At 43.9% G+C, this 21482-nt stretch overlaps 1 protein-coding gene across 2 annotated transcripts in view; it reads left to right on the top strand.

Moving 5' to 3' along the window:
• Nucleotides 1-21482, top strand: part of LOC134535219 (fasciculation and elongation protein zeta-2) — an 85711-nt gene that overhangs the window by 45160 nt on the left and 19069 nt on the right. For both annotated transcript variants that reach the window (XM_063374270.1, XM_063374271.1), the window contains exon 2: nt 20568-20676. In XM_063374270.1, coding sequence (XP_063230340.1) covers nt 20568-20676 — 109 coding nt within the window. The remainder of the gene's footprint in view (nt 1-20567; nt 20677-21482) is intronic.

Genomic DNA, 21482 nt, shown 5'->3' with positions numbered 1-21482 from the left:
TAAGCACATGAAAAACTTGAATATGTATAAATATGCATATTGTATATTTATACATGCATACATATGTGTACGTGTATGTGCATATACATGTGCATATGCATATGTATGTGCATATGCATATTGACAGCACAGCGTGAGTTGCCGAAGAATTGCATCACTTGACATTGGAACAATGGGTGGGCTCCGGCCACAGATAAAGGTTGGCTGTGGCCTTGACTGAGAAGAAGCGGGATGCGAGAAGCCTAAGATGTCCATCAAGTTCCGTCCCTGCTCGAACACGCCCGAATATTCACCTTAGGCCAACCTCGGGATTTGTTTTATTTTTGCGCAGGAAAAATGAATTCAAATATTAGAAGTGGTCGGTTAGGTTAGCTACATTAAAACACTATAGACGGTTAGTTGGGTTAGTATGGCTACATTAAAATAAACAGAGAAATATAAATACGTATATGTAAATGAACCCGAGGTTGGCCGAAGGTGAATGTTCGGGCGAGTTCGGGCAGGGACAGAGCTTGATGCACATCTTAGGCTTCCCAGCGGGGTGCCGGTTGGCTCTGGCCTTGCCTGTAAGATGTTGCGGGACGCTGGTTGGCCAGCATTGCGGCCACCAGCGCCGCGGGAGGAACTGGAACCAGTTTGCAGCGAGCGCGCTGCACGCGCCCCTAGCGGCGGGCGCTGCAACTGCCCCGGGAGCCTCGCAGAGCCGACCCTACAGCTTGGCAACTGACTCCAACTGCCGAGCCTTGAGACGTAGTTTTGAGCCCGCCCGCTAGACAGCAGCTTTCATAATGTATTAGTAGGGACCAGAAAAATTCGCGGGTTCAATGACCTGTATGTGAACTCCATAGTTCTACGTACACTCATTCAAATGTCACCCACTCATTGGCTGCTGTCTTGTGAGACGTCCCAACGTAGCAGCCTGTGATTCGATACAGCTTTGGTTGAGTGTTTCTCATTGGCCCAGAGTCTTCCAGGTGAGTTGTGAGCCAATAGCAGAGGCAGCACTGAGGTATAACTATTTGTATTTTAGCCTATCGCGAAATGAATTCGCGAATTTTTCCGGTCTCTATGTATTAGACCTGCAAAATTCGCGGTTTCGATGGCCTTCAGGTTAGTCTGCACATACCCCTGTACACTCGGGCAAATAACGCAAGTTCATTGGCTGCCGACTTGTAAGTCGTCTCAGCTGGTTTGTCTGTGATTCGATCCTTCTTTGGTTGAGGGTTTATAACTGGTTGAGATTCGTCCAGATGAACAGTAAGCCAATAGCAAAATTATCTAAGAGGTATATGTGTTTGAATTCTAGCCTATCACCGAATGAATCCGCGAATTTTGCAGGTCTCTAGTATTGCTAACACAGCTACATTGATTGTGATAATTAATACATAAGCTATTATCAGGCAAGCAAACCAGTGAAAATTAATTCACTCCATTTTGATAGCTACATATTTTGTGGTGTCGTGGTATACCAGATATTTTTTGCATCTCCTACTCATTTATATATAACATGACCTTCCCGCCGTCCGCTCGCTGTATGTTCAGCGGATAATGTGTTGGCAAGCATGGAACCAAAGAGCGGACGTCTTGGTACTTATTGCGTTAGAAATTAATTACCTCGCTTGTTTAACACTGTTGTGAATAGGTTAAATAAACTGTAATGGGCGTGTGTTTTGTTTGTACTTTTTTTTACACATTGTAACATGTATGTGTGTGTCGTTAGATGAGGACATAACTAAATGCAGGGATGCCCTATTTGGGTCGCTACCCGTGGCGGTAGAGGGGAACCACAGATTCAGGTCCGAACTCTCGCCCGCTCGTTAGAAGGGTCGACAACATGGCGGCCCGACATCACCAGGTTCCCACGGGTCCTCGCCCCCCGGCCTCGGAGAGATGCCATTAAAGTGTTTTTATCATCGTGATGGTCCGCCCCTCCCTTTCCACGACCTTTGGGGTAGACAGGTCTCATTATCGGAGCCCGCCGTAAGATTGCTATTGATCTGCCGTCAGAAGGTAATCCACTTAACTTGAATTAATAACCCATAAATTGCCTTCCCTGGTTTTATTGTTCATTCCTCTATAGCCCTCTTTATTCTCTCCCTTCACCCTCCTGTTGCCAGCTTCCGTGGTTTTAAGTAAGCTTCCGCGAGGTAATTGCGTTGACGTCACGGAAGATGACAGTTCTGAGTTATGTCAGGTAAAACGATGGAGCAGGAAACGGGGGAAAATTGGGGGGGGGGGGGGGGGGTGGACAGGGAGAAGAAAGTCTTCCGAAATAACAATTTTATTCTAAAACGTAACCGTTGAAGCACGGGGCTATTGGTAGTTATTCATAGACCGTTAGAAAGCGACTTCTTTTGATAGAAGGAATTGCATTATTTGTATATATTTTAAGCATAATAATTTAATTCATAATTAACTAGTGTATTTGTTTTTAGTTATACTATGCTTTGTGATAGTCATCTTTGTTTTATAATTATGCTTTTTCATAATATGCGTGGGCATACCTTATTTCAGTCTAATGAGCGATCAAGACGGCCCTGATCATCAGTCAGTGGGAAGGCCCGAGGCAGTGTCGTGTGCGACAGGTGGCAGCACTGAGCTGGCTGGTCGCGAATAACCGCGGCGCGGCGTGCCAGCACCGTCTGTTTATTTCCCTTCCCCCGCCGCTGACGTGACGCGCTGTTCGCGGTACCAAGCACTCGCCCCCTCTCCTCTCTTCACCCTTCCTTCCCCCTCCTTGCCGGCTCTCCGACTCTGACGTCACTGAAACCCGAGCCGCTGCTTTTCGATCCTCTTCTGCTCCTCTGCCCTGCGCGTCCAACTCAGGGGTGGGGGAAGACACGCCTCCATGATTGCGTTCCAGGAGTTGAAGCGGTAGTTAATGACTGTCGGAAACCTGTCCCATGGCTTACGCACGTTGTGGAGATTGCGTATTAAATCCCGTTTTTTTTTGAAGTGAAAACTTCTATGGATAATGTTTGGATAGGCAGTAAGTCATAGACATGTTCATAGGACATGTTCACGTGACGTGTTAACGATAACACTATATCTGTTCCTATCAGTATAACTTACTGCGCTTTTAAATCTTAAGTATACGATTACTGTGCAGTAAAAGGTGAGTATAAAATATATGAATATTCTCATATAGACATAGGTATAGTTTGAATAACGAAGAAAACGGAGTCTTTGTAGCAGTATAACCTAAGAAATAAGAACAACATTATTTATTTTTTTTTAACACCTACAATTACTATGCAATGCGTATTTTATAGTAATTTAGGAGTTATTTTACTCATAGGCGTGCGCACGGTAGGTGCCACAGGTGCCTTGGCACCACCATTAGGGTTAAAGTTATTTGTTTTTTACAAGCACAAATAATACATACTTACAAAAAACCGTATTATTTCCAAAAAAAAATTACGTTTTCCAATCGTGTCGAGTTACAGATATGTGCTCATAACACTATCAGTATATCAATTATCAATCAAACCAACTATACACACGGAAACAAGCCAGGTGCAATTACTTGTGTTGTACACGCGGGCCGCGGCTACGAAACTTCTAAAATGTAAATACTTCTCCTAGTTCTCCTCGAATTACATAGAATGCGCGCTCGGTGTCCACTGTTCACTCCACTCGGCAGGCGCACGGAATAATAGCCGCCGTCCACCAGGGTTTATTTTAAAAAAAAGAGAGAGAGTTTAGTTAGTTAAAAAGATATGCTTACTCGATGACTTATATGCAGTTTCCGATAAAACATTTTTGTTGTATTCCAAAAGTTAAAACTTTTGCCCACTCTTATTTGTGTATTTTTAATATTTTAGGTATGTTACAAAAACTCCTTTCATTTGTTGATTTTAAAACTTAACATTTGAGAATGTTTTTTCTAGCATTTATTTGGCGTCTTCAGAAAACATATAAGTACGGTTTTTCAAAGCCACCAGCATGAATTCCGTGCAAACAATTTGTGCAATTTACTTTATGGCTCAACAAAGCTTAAAACTGTAAATAGTTTAGTAGTTTTCCTGGTGATTATAACGTTCAAAGCCATAATTTGTCATAAAAAATGTTAAAATTTTTACATCTGTGTATTTAAAGTTTTTGTTCGGAAACACCTTAAATAGCACCATTTTGCGCTTTCAAATCCAAATTTTTCCGGGGGAGGACCCCCGGACCCCCGCTTTATGCTCGGGGTCTGTGAATGATAGGGCTGTTGTGTAATCTGGCACCACCACTACTGAAGTTCTGCGCACGCCTATGATTTTAATAACGCGATAAAACAAATTTGTTGTGTGATAATATTTTTTCGTAAAAAATTGTCGGCAGTCCTCATGACTGCTTTTAATTTTTTTTTTGTTTATCTTAATTTCGATGCAGTTTAATGTCTGATCATCTTATAACGAGTAGACATTTAAAAATATGAGCAGTGGGATATTAAAACTTAACACTTAATAACAGTTTTGACAGAAAAACGCCAGGTAGGATGTTAAAAAATATTCTACTGCAATTTACATCTTGGGAAATGTGTCCCAGTTGCTGGAATGACAAGGCATAAATAATATCTTCCCAAGCCAACAATCTTAGTCTGATATTTGCTAACAGGCAATATAACCCCGATGACTACAACTACCTTCAATACCAGTTACGAACGCTGACATTCACAAGTTCCCAAAGTCAGTACCATTGGCATTTCGAACCTCAAATGTTTAATATGGAAGATGCCCTACCAGCTTTGGCCTCATATTGGAAAGCCCAAGATGTCGGGGCCTATTTAATCTACCCGAAGGCAAGTGTTACTGCTCATATCCGCAAAGTTGAACGAGTCTACTGAAAAATCGTACTCAATGCATGGACTGGCACCGTACAAGAAAAAAAAAAAGGATGCAGTTTGCAAAACATGACTTACAGGAATTCAGAGATTGGCCCCGGAATATTTACAAATCTGTGATGAAAGGAAAGCCCAACACACGAATCAAAGTGTCCTAGTTAGCATAACTGTACAGTAGAGTCCGGAAAAATTCGCGGGTTCATTGACCTTTAGGATGGACTCCAATATCCTCTGCACACTCGGGCAAATGCCAACTGTTCATTGGCTGCTGACTTGTGAGTCGTCTCCACTGGGTGGCCTGTGATTCGACACTTCTATGAGTGAGGGTCTCTAATTGGCCCTCAGTCCTCCAGATTAACAGTGAACCAATGGCAGAAGCATAACACGAAATGAATCCGCGAATTATTCAGGTCTCTAGTGATTGGTGTTGTTATAATCGATTTGCACCTGGGAGAAATTCACCGTATCACGAAACACAGACGATGCTATAGTGTTTTAACTTTCATCTAGTCTCGAAATCTTTTCGCGAAATCTGCATGCCCCTACCTATCGTGCACTAGGAACATGGTTAGGGTACAAGTGTAGCTTATTATTGTTGTGTGTTGGAGCACAACTAGCTGGCTGCCGCGGCGACGCGGCGATGACGTCACGTCTGCCCACGCGCCAGTTGCCTGGCGAGGCCGCTACGAGCCATGCAGAGCCGCGCCCGGCGCGTGGCTAATGGGCGGGGGTTGGCTGTCTGCAGACAACCTGCCTCGCGGTGTCCGCGCTACAACGGCCCACGTACACAGCCATTGTTGTCCTCTCCGCACGAGCCATACTCCAACAGGAAGAAGGAGCGATAACTGTACAGTATAGAGACCTGAAAAATTCGCGGATTCATTTCGTGTTATGCTAAAATCCAAATAATTTTACCCAAGTGCTGCTTCTGCCATTGGTTCACTGTTAATCTGGAGGACTGTGGGCCAATTAGAGACCCTCACTCATAGAAGTGTCGAATCACAGGCCACCCAGTCGAGACGACTCACAAGTCAGCAGCCAATGAACAGTTGGCATTTTCCCGAGTGTGCAGAGGATATTGGAGTCTATCCTGAATGTCAATGAACCCGAGAATTTTTCTGGTCTCTAACGATAGGACACGGCCAGTCTCTTATTTTTTTTGCAACCGATTTTGGTGTCCTATCCGCTGCCGTTGGTTCTGTTGCCAAAATTACGCGCATGCGCAGAGTTCGTTTTTTCGTTGATTTCGTCCAGAAGGCTGAATTGCAACTGGTGCAATCAACTCGTATGTAGACATTTTTATGATGTACCAATGCGTTTTCGACGGCCAAATTTGAAGAGAAGTGTTCCGAAAACTTTTAAAGACGCAGACGTTAGGTGCGTAAACACCCACGATGTTCTTTTTGTTATATACATGTAATGGTCTGAGGGGTCTAACCTCGGATACCGTTATGTAAAGAGGGCTTTACCATAATTATGACACCACCAGAGTAACTCTGGAAGGTTAGGGGAGAGGTTAGGACTGTAGTGGACGGAATTGGAATCTTTGAATCTTCGCTTTATCGATCTGCCTTAGCTTAGGGAGCTATGCTCGTTCTGTTCCATTATACACGCTATTTAATCGCTATTAGCAGCTGCCATGTACATCTGTCGTAGGAGTCTCTCTCTCTCTCTCTCTCTCTCTCTCTCTCTCTCTCTCTCTCTCTAGTCTTGAACCGAAGACCTCCAGAGTGCCGGAGCCGTGTCACTACATAAAAGTTAAATATAAACGCCGTTCCCAGCTTCCACCAGGATGCCACTGTTCTCTGCTCCCATTTGCGGTTACGCCATGCACGTGACTACTATTTGTGGTTGAGAATCATTTGGTTGGAAAACACGGAGATTCAATCTTATGCACACGACTCATGTTATAGGTTTGTCAAACGCCATAGTTAATGATTTTAAATCAACTGTTTTTTTTTTATTTTAGTTCGTTAAATTAGAGCTTTCTTAAATTAGAGCTTTTCTATCGCTATACTAGTTGATAACTATCACACTGTTATACCAGTCCTTCTTATGCGCTGCTCGATACAGCTCATGTCTATGTCTAACCGCAGGACTTCACTCACAGGACGCTCCTCGGTACGTGTCCTCCGACGTCGACAACATGGCAGAGGGTGTAAGGATTGGTGGGGAGGGGAAGGGGGGGGGGGGTCCGCACAGCGCTGCAAGTCTGCGGTTCAGCAAAAAGCGCGCGGGCGCTGGCATGTCTAAACATGGATGGTCGAGGTTCAGCCAACTCGTGTCTGCTGACGAGGCAGACGCCTGCGTCTTTCCGCGCGCACTCTCTCGCCTATCGGGGAACCCTTACATACATCATGTTTTACCCTTGCTGAACTTTGCCAAACTGATAGAAAAATAACTTTTTAAAGATTAAATTCTGGACGATTTCTTTTGTTCTGGTGATAAACACGAATTATTAAAAGAAGGCCCGGGGGCGAATAAATGTTTTTCACTGTTTCTAATTTATGACAGAAGTCTTTAGTGTCCCGCTATTTCGAATGAGCGCCACCTCACCCTTCTAGGGATAACTACTGTCGCTCCAGGGCGCGCGTTTCAAATAAGGAAGTTTCCCCGCCGCAGCCTGACCTGCGCATGCGTATTGTCGCACGCCGAGTGCGGCGGTCCCCGTGTCTGCACTCCGGGCACGCGCGCTGCACGTAGCACGTAGCACGTAGCACGTAGCTGCGTCAGTTCTACTACGTGACGTGGAAGAGTGTGGAGGTGCCTCACTTCGCCGCCTGTTGTTTTCAGTTTACGTGCATTCCCTTCCTCTCATTAGAGACAGGAGATTAAAAAAAAACGTTATTTCATTTCGCATAGACTAAAACTCTAATATTTATTCCTAGAGACTCGAAAAAATTCGCGCATTCCTAGAGACCCGGAAAAATTCGCGAATTCATTTCGCGATAGGTAGAGACCGGAAAAATTCGCGTATTCATTTCGCGATAGGCTAAAATACAAATAGTTATACCTCAGTGCTGCCTCTGCTATTGGCTCACAACTCACCTGGGTGACTCTGGGCCAATGAGAAACGCCCGACCAAAGCTTTATCGAATCACAGGCTGCTACGCTGGAACGTCTCACAATGGAACGTCTGCCAATGAGTGGGTGACATTTGACCGAGTGTACGTAGAACTATGGAGTTCATCCTGCAGGTCATCGAACCCGCGAATTTTTCCGGTCCCTAGCGATAGGCTAAAATACAAATCGTGATACCTCAGTGCTGCCTCTGCAATTGGCTCACAACTCACCTGGATGACTCTGGACCAATGATAAACACCGAACCAAAACTTTATCGAATCACAGGCTGCTACGTTGGGACGTCTCACAAGACAGCAGCCAATGAGTGGGTGACATTTGGCCGAGTGTACGTAGAACTATGGAGTTCATCCTACAGGTCATTGAACCCGCGAATGTTTCCGGTCCCCACGCATTCCTTGTGTCGCAAAGTAGACTGCAAACATGTATACCATCGCATTGCTTTGATGATTGGATCAAATAATTGTTTGGACTCTCCCCTCTACGACTGAGGGCCAGTCATGTACCAGTAGAGCTGGCCGTATCACATAGATCCACGCCAAACAAAAGGGAGGTTATACAGTAATAAAAATCAACCAGCGGGAAAGCATTTTCACACATCGATGTATCGTTATTTTGATATATGTCGCTTAAATATTATCGATGCTTGATGATATCGATACGTCATGTCAGGTGGTCTCAGCCGCGCCGCTCGCCCGGCTAACGGTGCCCGCCCCAGACGTCGAGCTAATCGCTGCGGTAACTCGATAACTCGATTAGCGCTCGCCGAGGCCCACTGACCGAGTAGCAGCCTCGACTCGCAGCGGCGAACAACGCGACGGCTGCGTGCAGCCTCGCTAGCTCACGTGTCGGGACGAGACTTAGAGACTGCGTCGCCAGGCGCAGTCCCGGGCACACACACGGTGCGCAGAGCTTCAGGAAAAAACAACGCGATTTCAAAACTACTCAACACATCAGAAAGGGCTCTGCTCACGAAAAGCATTTAAGAGTTCGCTGAGGGCCTAAAAGTACTTTTGATTTTGTATGAAGTTTTTAAATTGTACTTTTAGAGGAGTTAAAATGGCTAAAATGCCTGTTTTCAGAGTAATTTTTAGGCGTAAAACAGCCATTACAGATTCTTGATTACGCCTTTATATTCATTTCTCCGCAAAATAATGTTACGGTCACCGCTCAAATTTCACAGTTATCATGTGCACGACGAGAAGACTGCGCGCCAGTCCAGAGGAGACACCGCGCTAGAAGCACCAGCGAGCGTCGCGCTTATCATCCCGCCTCACTAACACACACACACACACACACACACACACACACACACACACACACACACACACACACACACACACATACACCCCTCCCTCTACTGTGTGAGCTCACTAAACTGAGTTCACTTGTAACGTCTCAAATACTTGTCGCTACAACCTGAACTCCCTACTTGGTCGACAGCGGCGTGGAGCGGCCGTGCAGTGGACACGAGGCACGCAGCTGCTGAGACGACGACGCAGGTTTCGGCACACCCTGTGTCGCGATGTTGCCTGAACAAGCTACTGCATCACACACCCGGGTTCGCAAACCTCGCAAGGATCGAAACTACGCAACGCAACACGAAAGCAACGCAAGAAAACCAGTCTGTCATAAAGCACGCATGTCGCAAGACGTCATCAACCCTATAACCTAGAAACGTAAAACAGCAGAAAACAAAATGGCTTCCCCAGATATCTTCTGATAATTAGTATTGATCATAGAAAAAAAACTGTCAATAATTTGATTTTAAAGTTGTTTTTTTTTACTTTCACTTCGTGGAAGCTAAACAGTGATATGATATAGCGGTATATAATAATAATAAAATTTTGTCCTATGCACATGTCTGCCTGTTGGAAACACGAGCCTAAACGAAAGAAAGTTGTGAGTTGATCAGTGGCGGATCCAGGATTTTGGTTTGGGAGGGGTTTAACCCAACTGAGGCTAGGATTTATCAAGGCAAACACTAAAATAATGGTGGACCCAGATGCTTTTGGAGGGGGCTTGAGCCCCTTAGCCCCCCCTCTGGATCCGCTACTGGAGTTGATCAATACTTGTGTAGCGTAGTTTATAAACCCAGGCCCAAGCATCGCTGCAGGCGATGGCGGGTGGCCTCCAGTGGAAGGGAAAGGGAAAGGGCCGGTTGGCAGCCCTGCGCTGGGCTCCCACGCGCGCGGCATACCTGCCCGACGGTCAAGGTCACACGCCCCCAAGGTCACTGCCCTTTGTCGCTGCCTGGACGTGCGTGTGCACACTGTCGGACACTACATTCCAACGAACAACTCGTCTGGAATAAAGCAAGATTTCTTCGTATCTACGTATAAACTACGCCGTACCAAAACTGTTTAGCCCTGTTTTTCCCCCCCTTGTAAACAGGATAAACACACACGTGGAAGACGTTCGAGTGTTCTTGCAACGTTGGAAGTAGTCTTTCCAAGTTTTTGAAGTTTTGCTGTTATACCAAAATTAGTATTGTGGATTCATGCTCAAAGTAAGTGAACTTAGTAAATTACGTTACTAACGGTATATTTACGAAGATGTTTGGTTAATTGAAAACCAACGTTCTACGTAAATTTAAGAGGAACATTTTTAACAGCGCAGTTCTACCAATCGCTATATGCTAAAAGACCCGTGGCAAAATAAACAATACACGGAGCCGCTGTACGTTACTTATTTTTGACACTAAGTATTTTATTTCAATTATTTACCTCAAATTATTACGCACTTTTAAATTTTATATATATATATATATATGTATGTATGTAAATTTCTATTAGTTTTTCAAGTGCTGAGTCTTGGCAAACCAAAGCAGGCAAGGTCAGACGACCAAACTACACCGATGCGCTTTTCTTAAAACCCTCGTCGTAATATTAGCCAAATAATATCTTACAAAGCCCTAGAAAAAAAAAACACCGCAGGGCAGCTACTTCACATGCCAACGGAAAATATCCCTTTGTTTACCCACACATATTGGATTAACATATTTACTTTTTTTTTTAAATGTATACCTACGTAGAAGACTAGCATGCAGGAATGTGATTTAATAATGTGTTGACTTGCGGACCCGATTATCGAATTTAAAAGCATGAAAGATAAACAGCCTTAATGGCAGTTCCGCTTCTCGACTCCCCTCCTCTCCATAAAACACGTGCCATTTGTTTGTTTGTGGACGCGTCAGTGCGTGGAAGCAATGCAGGGTCACGCCGCAGCGAACATGCGTGTTGTGGGGGGGGGGGGGGGGGCGGCAGGCGTTTATTTTGGAGCTGTCGGCCGCGTGGGGGAAGTCCCTGGAACGACTGGCTCCAGCCACCTCCGGGCGCTAGGGTCGTGACGGTTTCGATACCAATCGATACCATCGATTCGGATGCAGTGTATCGTTCTTCAAAAATATCTTGAAATCAGTGTCGTTGTATCACAAGCACCACAGATTTCGACGTCCTGAATATTGATATCACCATCACTGTGACCAGTGATATCGCAGGTATTGCAAATCATCGAAATTTTGCGATACGCCACCCCAAATTATTCGTAGTATCGCATTTGCGATGGTCGGTAAATAATATCGTATGACCGCTGTTAATCGACTTGTCGAACAGGGCAAGGCATAATTTATGAAACTTGGATATAGTTTTTTTTTTTAAGTATTTTTGGGCCCGCCCCGCTAAATATTAGCTTTCGTACTATATTACTAACGTAGCTACACTGACGGTCAGAAGTAATGCAAGAGCTATTATCAGGGAAACAAACCAGTGAAAATTAATTCACTCTATTTTGGTAGCCACGTATTTCGGGATGTGGCATACCAAAAGATTGGTAAATCCTGCACATTTATATAGAACATGTTTTTTTTAAAAAAAAAAAAAAAACAACATTACGTTTCTTTTGCACTGTTTGAATTTATTTTAGTAAGATGTTAGTCGTCAAGTAGTTAAATTAACATTATAAATCTAAAACATGCAGATAGCGTCACATGTCGCGCGAAACATTGCAGAGTCCACTGTAAGAGGCGCACCTGTATATCTCCCCCGAAATATGCGGCCATTTGCCCATTTGTACTGCCCCCCCCCCCCTGCACCCTGTCACCGCCCCTAAACACCCCCCCCCTTTTTTTTTCTCAAGTTCTGTCGGTTCTAAGAGTTACCAGCAGTCGTCAATAACGAATATAAATAATATTTTGTGACAAATCGATGAATAGTGCACTTAATAAGTTAATCGTTTGTGTGCAAAAGACTTCACTGTTTCCTTCCTCTGTTTTTTCTCTTAACAGGCGAATAAATACACTGATAAATTTTTTTAACGTACATTTTGGTTACAAATCATACTGAGATCAAATTTACAGGGTCCTAAGTTTACTTACTCTGAACATGAACTCGAAATTAATTTCTTGGTGTATCGAATAATCATTCAAAACCTTGTTACGACCACGGAAAACACACTCTTAGACCTTAAGGGTGCCTGTTTTATCTGTTTACTCGAACACAGACTTAAGAAATAGGCATTCGGCGTAGCTTCCACGAAGATCAGTTATCTGCTTGAACTACGAACAACCCTTCGGTTATTTGGGGCGCAAAATTCGTTGCGAATCGTGTAAACTGTACACAGGATACCGTACACGGATATGTACGTACATGAGTGTTACTAACGCCGAAAAGTCTCCTTGGTGAATGCGATTGCTGTTAAGGTCTTCAATACAAGAAGAGTTATTCGTTTACCTTTTGTCTACGTCACGATGATATAATTACCACGGAGGCCTTAAAACATATTATTTTAGTCCATGATTAGCACAAAATTAAACCCCGTCGCTTTCTAGTGCAGAATTATCAGCTTCATTGGTAACTTCAACCCCATGGCTTTCTAGTGCAGAATTATCAGCTTCATTGGTAACTTTAACCCCATCGCTTTCTAGTACAGAGTTATCAGTTTCATTGGTAACTTCAACCCCATGGCTTTCTAGTGCAGAATTATCAGCTTCATTGGTAACTTTAACCCCATCGCTTTCTAGTGCAGAATTATCAGCTTCATTGGTAACTTCAACCCCATGGCTTTCTAGTGCAGAATTATCAGTTTCATTGGTAACTTCAACCCCGTCGCTTTCTAGTACAGAATTATCAGTTTCATTGGTAACTTCAACCCCGTCGCTTTCTAGTACAGAATTATCAGCTTCATTGGTAACTTCAACCCCGTCGCTTTCTAGTACAGAATTATCAGCTTCATTGGTAACTTCAACCCCGTCGCTTTCTAGTACAGAATTATCAGCTTCATTGGTAACTTCAACCCCATCGCTTTCTAGTACAGAGTTATCAGTTTCATTGGTAACTTCAACCCCGTCGCTTTCTAGTGCAGAATTATCAGTTTCATTGGTAACTTCAACCCCGTCGCTTTCTAGTACAGAATTATCAGCTTCATTGGTAACTTCAACCCCGTCGCTTTCTAGTACAGAATTATCAGCTTCATTGGTAACTTCAACCCCATCGCTTTCTAGTACAGAGTTATCAGTTTCATTGGTAACTTCAACCCCATGGCTTTCTAGTACAGAATTATCAGCTTCATTGGTAACTTCAACCCCATCGCTTTCTAGTACAAAGTTATCAGTTTCATTGGTAACTTCAACCCCGTCGCTTTCTAGTGCAGAATTATCAGTTTCATTGGTAACTTCAACCCCATGGCTTTCTAGAGCAGAATTATCAGTTTCATTGGTAACTTCAACCCCGTCGCTTTCTAGTAGAGAATTATCAGCTTCATTGGTAACTTCAACCCCATCGCTTTCTAGTGCAGACTTATCAGCTTCATTGGTAACTTCAACCCCATGGCTTTCTAGTGCAGAATTATCAGCTTCATTAGTAACTTCAACCCCGTCGCTTTCTAGTGCAGACTTATCAGCTTCATTTGTAACTTCAACCCCGTCGCTTTCTAGTGCAGACTTATCAGCTTCCTTAGTAACTTCAACCCCATCGCTTTCTAGTGCAGAATTATCAGCTTCATTAGTAACTTCAACCCCATCGCTTTCTAGTGCAGACTTATCAGCTTCATTAGTAACTTCAACCCCATCGCTTTCTAGTGCAGAATTATCAGCTTCATTGGTAACTTCACATTCTGTTTTTGACGTGACGTCTAATAAATTTATGAATGCCGGCTGCACGCACGAAAAAGTGTCCCGTTACGCACATTGTCCCGTTACGCTGTGTCCCGTTACGCTCATTGAACCTTTACGCCGCATCTATCTCTCATCCACTCGATTGGAACAACCATCGATTTTACTTTTTCGAGGCACATTAAACTTGAAACACTCCAATTCGTTTCCTACTGTTCCTATCATCGTCCTATCCTTAACAAAATAACACAGATTGGAAGAAAATAAATAGCAAACATGTATACAAGTTCATCGTCCTATCCTTAACAAAATAACACAGATTGGAAGAAAATAAATAGCAAACATGTATAAAAGTTGTAGTTAAAATAATCTCTTCGTTAAAGAAATAAACATATTTGAATTTATGAGTGCAAATAAAAGTAAATTTATCAATTAAATTGTAGATTTAATTTCACTCCTTCTTTGTGTCCATACAAAATAGTGATAATTCAATAAAAATTATTCAAATTTATTCATACAAGTTTGCAATAATTTCATCCATGTTTTGTTATGACGTTGTCACGTTAAACTGTCGTCCGTAAACCGACTTTACAGACAACCAATTTTTTTTCTTCTTCTGGTTTTCAGTTGCCAATAAAGAGCCACGCCACTTAAACCTTAAAAAATAATGACGAATGTCTGCACGTGAGCTGCGAGTGACCCCGAAGCTCGCTGGACGGCCCTGACTCCCAAACTCGCGAGAACGCGCTCTTCATTGGACGAAGCGGGGAGCTACCAGCTGGGTGGGGGCCACATTCGGCCCAAATTGAAGCCCCCTCGACGCGCTGACAATGCGTGGTTTCCTGGCGACACGTGGCGGCGGAAACACATGCAAGTTGAGGACTTCCGGTCCACGCAGCGTGGGAACACGTCCTCCGAGTTGGGCGGCGTCTTAGCGCGGCGCGACCTGGCTGACAGTTTCGCCTGCTTCATCTTTAAAAAAAATTGGTTGTCTGTAAAGTCGGTTTACGAACGATAGTTTAACGTGACGTCATAACATAACATAGATGAAATGATTGCATACTTTTATGAATAAAATTGAATAATTTTTATTGAATTATCACTATTTTGTATGGATACAAAGGAGTGAAATGAAATCTACAATTTAATTGATAAATTTACTTTTATTTGAACTCATTAATTCAAATATGTTTATTACTTTAACGAAGAGATTATTTTAAATATAACTTTTATACATGTTTGCTATTTATTTTCTTCCAATCTGTGTTATTTTGTTAAGGATAGGACGATGAACTTTTATAGATGTTTGCTATTTATTTTCTTCCAATCTGTGTTATTCCGTTAAGGATAGGACGATGATAGTAAAGTAGGAAACGAATGGGAGTGTTTCAAGTTTAATGTGCCTCGAAAAAGTAAAATCGATGGTTGTTCCAATCGAGTGGAAGAGAGATAGATGCGGCGCAAGCGTACAATGAGCGTAACGGGACAATGTGCGTAACGGGACAATGTGCGTAACGGGACAATGTGCGTAACGGGATAATTAGTCATCCTTTTTAGTGCGTGTAGCCGGCGTTCATCGATTTATTAGACGTTGTCACGTCAACAAAAATGTTTGTAGCGAGAAGTTAGGAGCTTCGTAGCGTAGCACTTCAAATTCTGCGGCGACTTAGAAATCAAGGAGCTAGGTGTTGTCCTGCTTCCAGCTTCCCGTGTCATTCCCACTGACGCCGTCTATGTGGCGGCACTGAATTCCTTGGTTGTGCGGACTCCTCTTCCTGCGTCGCTTCCTTGCCGGGCGCGGCTGTATGCTCCCACGCCTTGTGCTGGCGGCCTGTGAACCTGTGCGTCGACGTCAACTCTTGTGGCTGCGTGTATTCTTTCCTTTAGCGTGCACTTCTTTTGTCTACGTTATTCATAAAGACAGGAAAAATTCGCGGGTTCATTTCATGATAAGCTAGAATCCAAACAACTGTATCTTTATATTGCTTCTGTGATTGACTCATTGTTTATCTGAAGGACTTTGAGCCAATGAAAAACCTTCAATCAAAAAAGAATTGAATCGCAAGCGTCTCAAGTCATCTCTGGGTACGGTGCTTGCTTGTATGTTGTACCCGGCCTAATTTTTGGCCTAAACGCATGCAATAAGCAGAAAACTTTAAAAATATTCAGAGATTTTTCCATAAAACATAGATTTTACGTCACATCCATTTCACAGTCAACGCTTTTTTGCATCCAACGGCCGAGATGTTTTAGAACCCGTCCTATGTGCAAAATGTTTGATGGGAACTCAAGTGAGCCAGCTTGTCGGAACAAGCATGGGCGAGTCCAGTGACGTGTCGGGAAGTGTCTAGGCGGTGTGACGGTGGCTGGCGGTGGCGGCCGTGTGACAGTTGGAGCGGCGCCAGGCAGACCTTGGCACCCGGGGACCGCTGGTGCGCTCATCTCTCTCTGTGTGTCTCGCCTGGACTCCGGGATCTGCGGTGACCGCGTGGGGCAGTGCCTTCTGCTCAGCCCTCTCTGAAGCCTTCCCCACACACGACCAGCCCTGGTGCTCAGTTCGGACTGTTAGAAGCCTCTCCGCACACCGATCAGTCTCGTGGTCGCTGTTGCTGTTGGATGTGTCGTTTCATCGTACAACGTGGAAGAAACTTTGGATACTGCATTTCCATTTTCACTTTTAGTTAAAGAAAAGAGAGAGTGAGTGAGGGGGGGGGGGGGATAGTAGGTAACCAAAGAGAGTAAACAAAGACATATGCCTCGAAACTTTTGCTGATGGACTGATTGTTTGGACTGGCGAGACGCCGTCCTCACACACGGCAGTTCCGGCTGTTCAGTTCGGACTGATTGTGTGGGAAAAAGGGGGGGGGGGGTGTGTTTCTTAACATCTCGCTGACGAACACAGGAGCGATCACTCACCAGGTGTGTGACAGCCGACACTTTATCTCTCCCACCCGCAGGGTTTGCACATCGTGCAGAGTGAATACAGGAGAAAAGAGACGGACCAACATGACACAAACACGCGGCACGGTCAATCGATCAATCAGCATCGGGATTGGCGCCGTGCTGCGATGGCGGGTGCTGGGAACACCGGGGACTCCAGCCCGGGCTGCGCCCACAGTTGCAGTCGCAATGCTGGTGGCGCAGGTGAGGCGCGCTGGACACCCCTGCACGTGTCTTATTTATAGCCCGGGGCCGCTGTGGGGTGGGTGCCGGGGGCCTGGGTTCGACACCTTCCCTTCGGTGGCCCCTCGCACGGCTCTGTGCCGCGCATTGGCGTACTGGCGCCTCCCATCTCAGGTCATGATTTTATGTTTATATTAATCAGCTAGAGACCTGAAATATTCGCGGATTCATTTCGTGTTATGCTATAAAATTCAAATAATTTTACCCAAGTGCTGCTTCTGCCATTGGTTCACTGTTAATCTGGAGGACTGAGGGCCAATTAGAGACTCTCACTCATAGAAGTGTCGAATCACAGGCCACCCAGTCGAGATGACTCACAAGTCAGCAGCCAATGAACAGTTGGCATTTGCCCGAGTGTGCAGGGGATATTGGAGACTATCCTGAAGGTCAATGGACCCGCGAATTTTTCCGGTCTCTAAATATGAGTAGTATTTGAATGAAATTCCGTGTTGAAAATCAGGACCAACGCCAGGGTTTGGTACTTTTTCAAAGTCTTTTTTTGCTTTTATCGGAGCCGTTTTATTGTACGGTTTAAAATTTATGGTTCAGGAAATCGGTAGATTCGATAGTTGATGTAGCTGCTCCGGCAGCGAATTCTAGCGGCGGGCGTGGAAACTACGTGCGACTCGCGTCCAGAAATGTAGTTGAAAACACAATTTGCGTGTATCTATCACGCTCGACATTATTTTGAAGATTCCTACGCTTAATTTCGTGTTCTAGTTTAGTATTATAAGTTTATTTGCAACAAACGAGAACACAATGAATTTGCTTGTTACCGAGGTTAAATGTTACACATATCTGGCGAGTACAAGAGCACAACATTTTTTTTTTTTAATTTTTTTTGAAAAGTATTAATCATTAGGGACCGGTAAAATTCGCGGGTTCAATGACCTGCAGGATGAACTCCATAGTTCTACGTACACTCGGTCAAATGTCACCCACTCATCGGCTGCTGTCTTGCGAGACGTCCCAACGTAGCAGCCTGTGATTCGATACTGCTTTGTTTGGGTGTTTCTCGTTGGCCCAGAGTCATCCAGGTGAGTGGTGAGTCAATAGCAGAGGTAGCACAGAGGTACAGCTATTTGAATTCTAGCCTATCGCGAAATGAATCCGCGAATTTTTCCGGTCTCTATTTATCAGGTATGTAGTCCCTCGATACACAATCACTGTCACCAATCTCAATCTCCACAGCTCGCGGCTAGAATCCTGTCCTACACGTGTGGTCAAAGAGTCTAGTCCTCGTGTAGGGAGTAAGGAAGTGATTTGGGGGGGGGGGGGGGGGGAGAGAGAGAGAGAGTTTATGCCTGTCAGTCGTGACGCCTGCGACATCAAAAGAATTCCACAACAGCAACCACGCTTGCGTTTATGTTTTTTTTTTTTTTGGCACGATAATTTTGTGCCGTGGAAGAGGGAGAGGGTTTACTGTCTCCAGTATTCCTCGTCTCACATTCCCAGACGACGGAGGCTAAAACCCTATAGTAAAATATACGAGTGCCAGAGATATTCACGGCACGGTTATAACAAGAAAAGTATTGTCAAATATTTTCTGGAAAATGCGCGACATGTATAGTTTCTCGTCTAAAGTTAGGTTTTTTTTAAAACCCTTTTTTTTCCTCTGAATTTTTTTTATAATAGTTAACCCAGTGAGGTAAAAAAATTTATTGATCTAATTAATTACGTTGCTTAGTGGTTCGTGTGGCAGTTGCAGTTGGTGGCACCCCACCTCCCCTCCTGGTCAGGAGCTTCTGCCTGTGGTTGCCATGGCAACCGGCCGACACTCGCTTGTCCGGCCCGCCACTGCTACCTGCCTACACGGTTATATGCCCTGAGATTAATTATCTCATACATTTTTTTGACTTGACAACGTCTTATAATATAGAGACCTGCAAAATTCGCGGATTCATTGACCTCTTGGATAGATAGACTCCACAGTCCTTTAAATACTCGCGGAAATGACACCTGTTCGTTGGCTACTGTCTCGTGAGACGTCTCAACTAGGCTGTCCGTAATTCGGCACTTTCTTGGTTTAGTGTTTCCGATTGGCTCACAGTTCCCCTGATAAAATGTGGGCCAATCACAGAAGCGGTACGAAGGTATAGTTGTTTTGATGCTAGCCAATCGCGAAATGAATCGCGAATTTTGCATGTCTCTGCGGTTATAAATCGATGAACGCCGGCTGCACGCAGGAAAAAGCATGACTCATTGTCACGTTCCGCCTGAGCCGAGCGTGCAAGAACCGGCCAACCACCGTGCGAGAAAAATCTTATATAACATCAAACAGTTTAAGGCGGGCTTTTTAACTAATTGTTCGTGATTATATTTTAAACAAATTAAATTTGAAAACTATAAATAATATTTGAAAATTAAAAAGTATGCAATTTTTCATCAATGTTTTCTTATGACGTTATCACGTAAAATTATCGTCCGTAAACCGACTTTACAGAGGGGAACTCCCCCCCCCCCCCCTTTTTTTTCTTCGATGTATAACATCTTTGTTAGCTCTCGGTATACGGCATTTGATGGCAGTAATTCCGTAAATGCGACTGAAGTCAAGGAACGGTGCTGCCATCTGTGTCGGATCGCACGAACCAAAGTTCACAGACGACTAAGGGAAACTTAATGGTATTTACTGTTAAATGAAATTCTAACAAGATGGGCGGTATTTTAATAAAAATTCCTTGTCGAAAAGCAGGTACAAAGCTGGTGTTCAGTCTTTTTTTTTTCCTCCTGTTATCGGAGCCATTCTGCAAATCGATTGATTCGATAGTCGACGTAGCTGCTCCGGCAGCGAAGTCCAGTGGCGGGTGCTGAAACTACGTTTGATTCGTGTCCAGAAATTTAGTTGAAGACATATTTTGTTCATATAAATCACGCTCGGCATTATTTAAGAAAAATAAAAAAAATAAAATTTTACGTTACATTTCGTGTCCGAGTTTCGTTATAAGTAGAGACCGAAAAAATTAGCGGGTTCATTGATCTTCAGGATAGTCTCCAATATCCTCCGCACACTCGGGCAAATGCCAACTGTTCATTGGCTGCTGACTTGTGAGTCGTCTCGACTGGGTGGCCTGTGATTCGACACTTCTATGAGTGAGGGTCTCTAATTGGCCCTCAGTCCTCCAGATTAACAGTGAACCAATGGCAGAAGCAGCACTTAGGTAAAACTATTTGAATTTTAAGCATAACACGAAATGAATCCGCGAATTTTTCAGGTCTCTAGTTATATGTATTTGCAACATGAGAACACATGGATAAGCTCGTTACTGATGTGGTGATGTGTGCACTGAAGGACTGCCTCACTAAGTGACGGGAAGGGGTGTCTCGACGCATGTCCGCGAGTGTGTGACGCGGGCTGCTGTGTTGCAGGATGTGGTGGACCATCACGGGCAACTTCGGCAACATCCTGCCCATCGACTGGACCAAGTCGTACGCCCGCAAGCTGCACATGCCGGCGCTCAACCTCAACGAGAGCAAGGTCAGTGGCGGCGGGAGGGGCTGTCGTGCGAAACACTTGGCATCATGCCGCTGAGTTCTCGTTTCAAACCCCGGGGACTTTGACATAGCCGAGGGCTTTATGACATAAGTACAAGTTTATTAAAATGTTATTTAATTTACTTTGTTTTAAATCTTAAAATGTTTTCCCTGACTTCTAACTTAAAAGGTTAGGATTTTCAAGATGGTGGACATACGTATTTCAAAATGGTGGAATGATTTTCTATTCAAATTTTATTACATCTTCCGGGGGGGCCCGCTTGCGCTTGTATAATAGTAATTGTGAAACGGGAATGATAAATATAATCTCTCCCCCCTCCCCCAGAATCCTACAGATTTTCCCTTCTTATGTTAGTGAAATTATAATTTACTAGGTTTTTTAATCCAAAATTTCCTTTGTTATAATTTAACGTAACCTCAACACAGAGAAGCGCGAAAGTTCGAATAATAGCACGCGAAGCGACAGCAAAATATCGCGTTATTAATTTATGCGGTTCTTATTCACGCGATGAGCAAACATGAACCATAAAAAAATGAAATGTTTCTTGCCAAAACCTACGACAGCCAACAACACTTGCAGGTTTTCTTTTCGATCGACATGTTTGAGGGAAATATTATAAGTAGTAGCTTGGCTACTTCAGACAATGGCCATGAAAGCCTGCGAACATTATTAAATATAAGTACAAATTTAATTTATATTGGAAAATATTACCACGGGCGGGCACATTTAAGCGATTTCACATATAAAGTAAGTAAACAGAATCTTAAATACGCAAGTACGTAATGGCA

Source organism: Bacillus rossius, chromosome 8, assembly GCF_032445375.1.
Source record: "Bacillus rossius redtenbacheri isolate Brsri chromosome 8, Brsri_v3, whole genome shotgun sequence".
In the NCBI taxonomy this organism is placed as follows: Eukaryota; Metazoa; Arthropoda; class Insecta; order Phasmatodea; family Bacillidae; genus Bacillus; species Bacillus rossius.
Note: the sequence above shows the minus strand (reverse complement) of the source record. Positions and strands in the feature narration are given on the sequence as shown.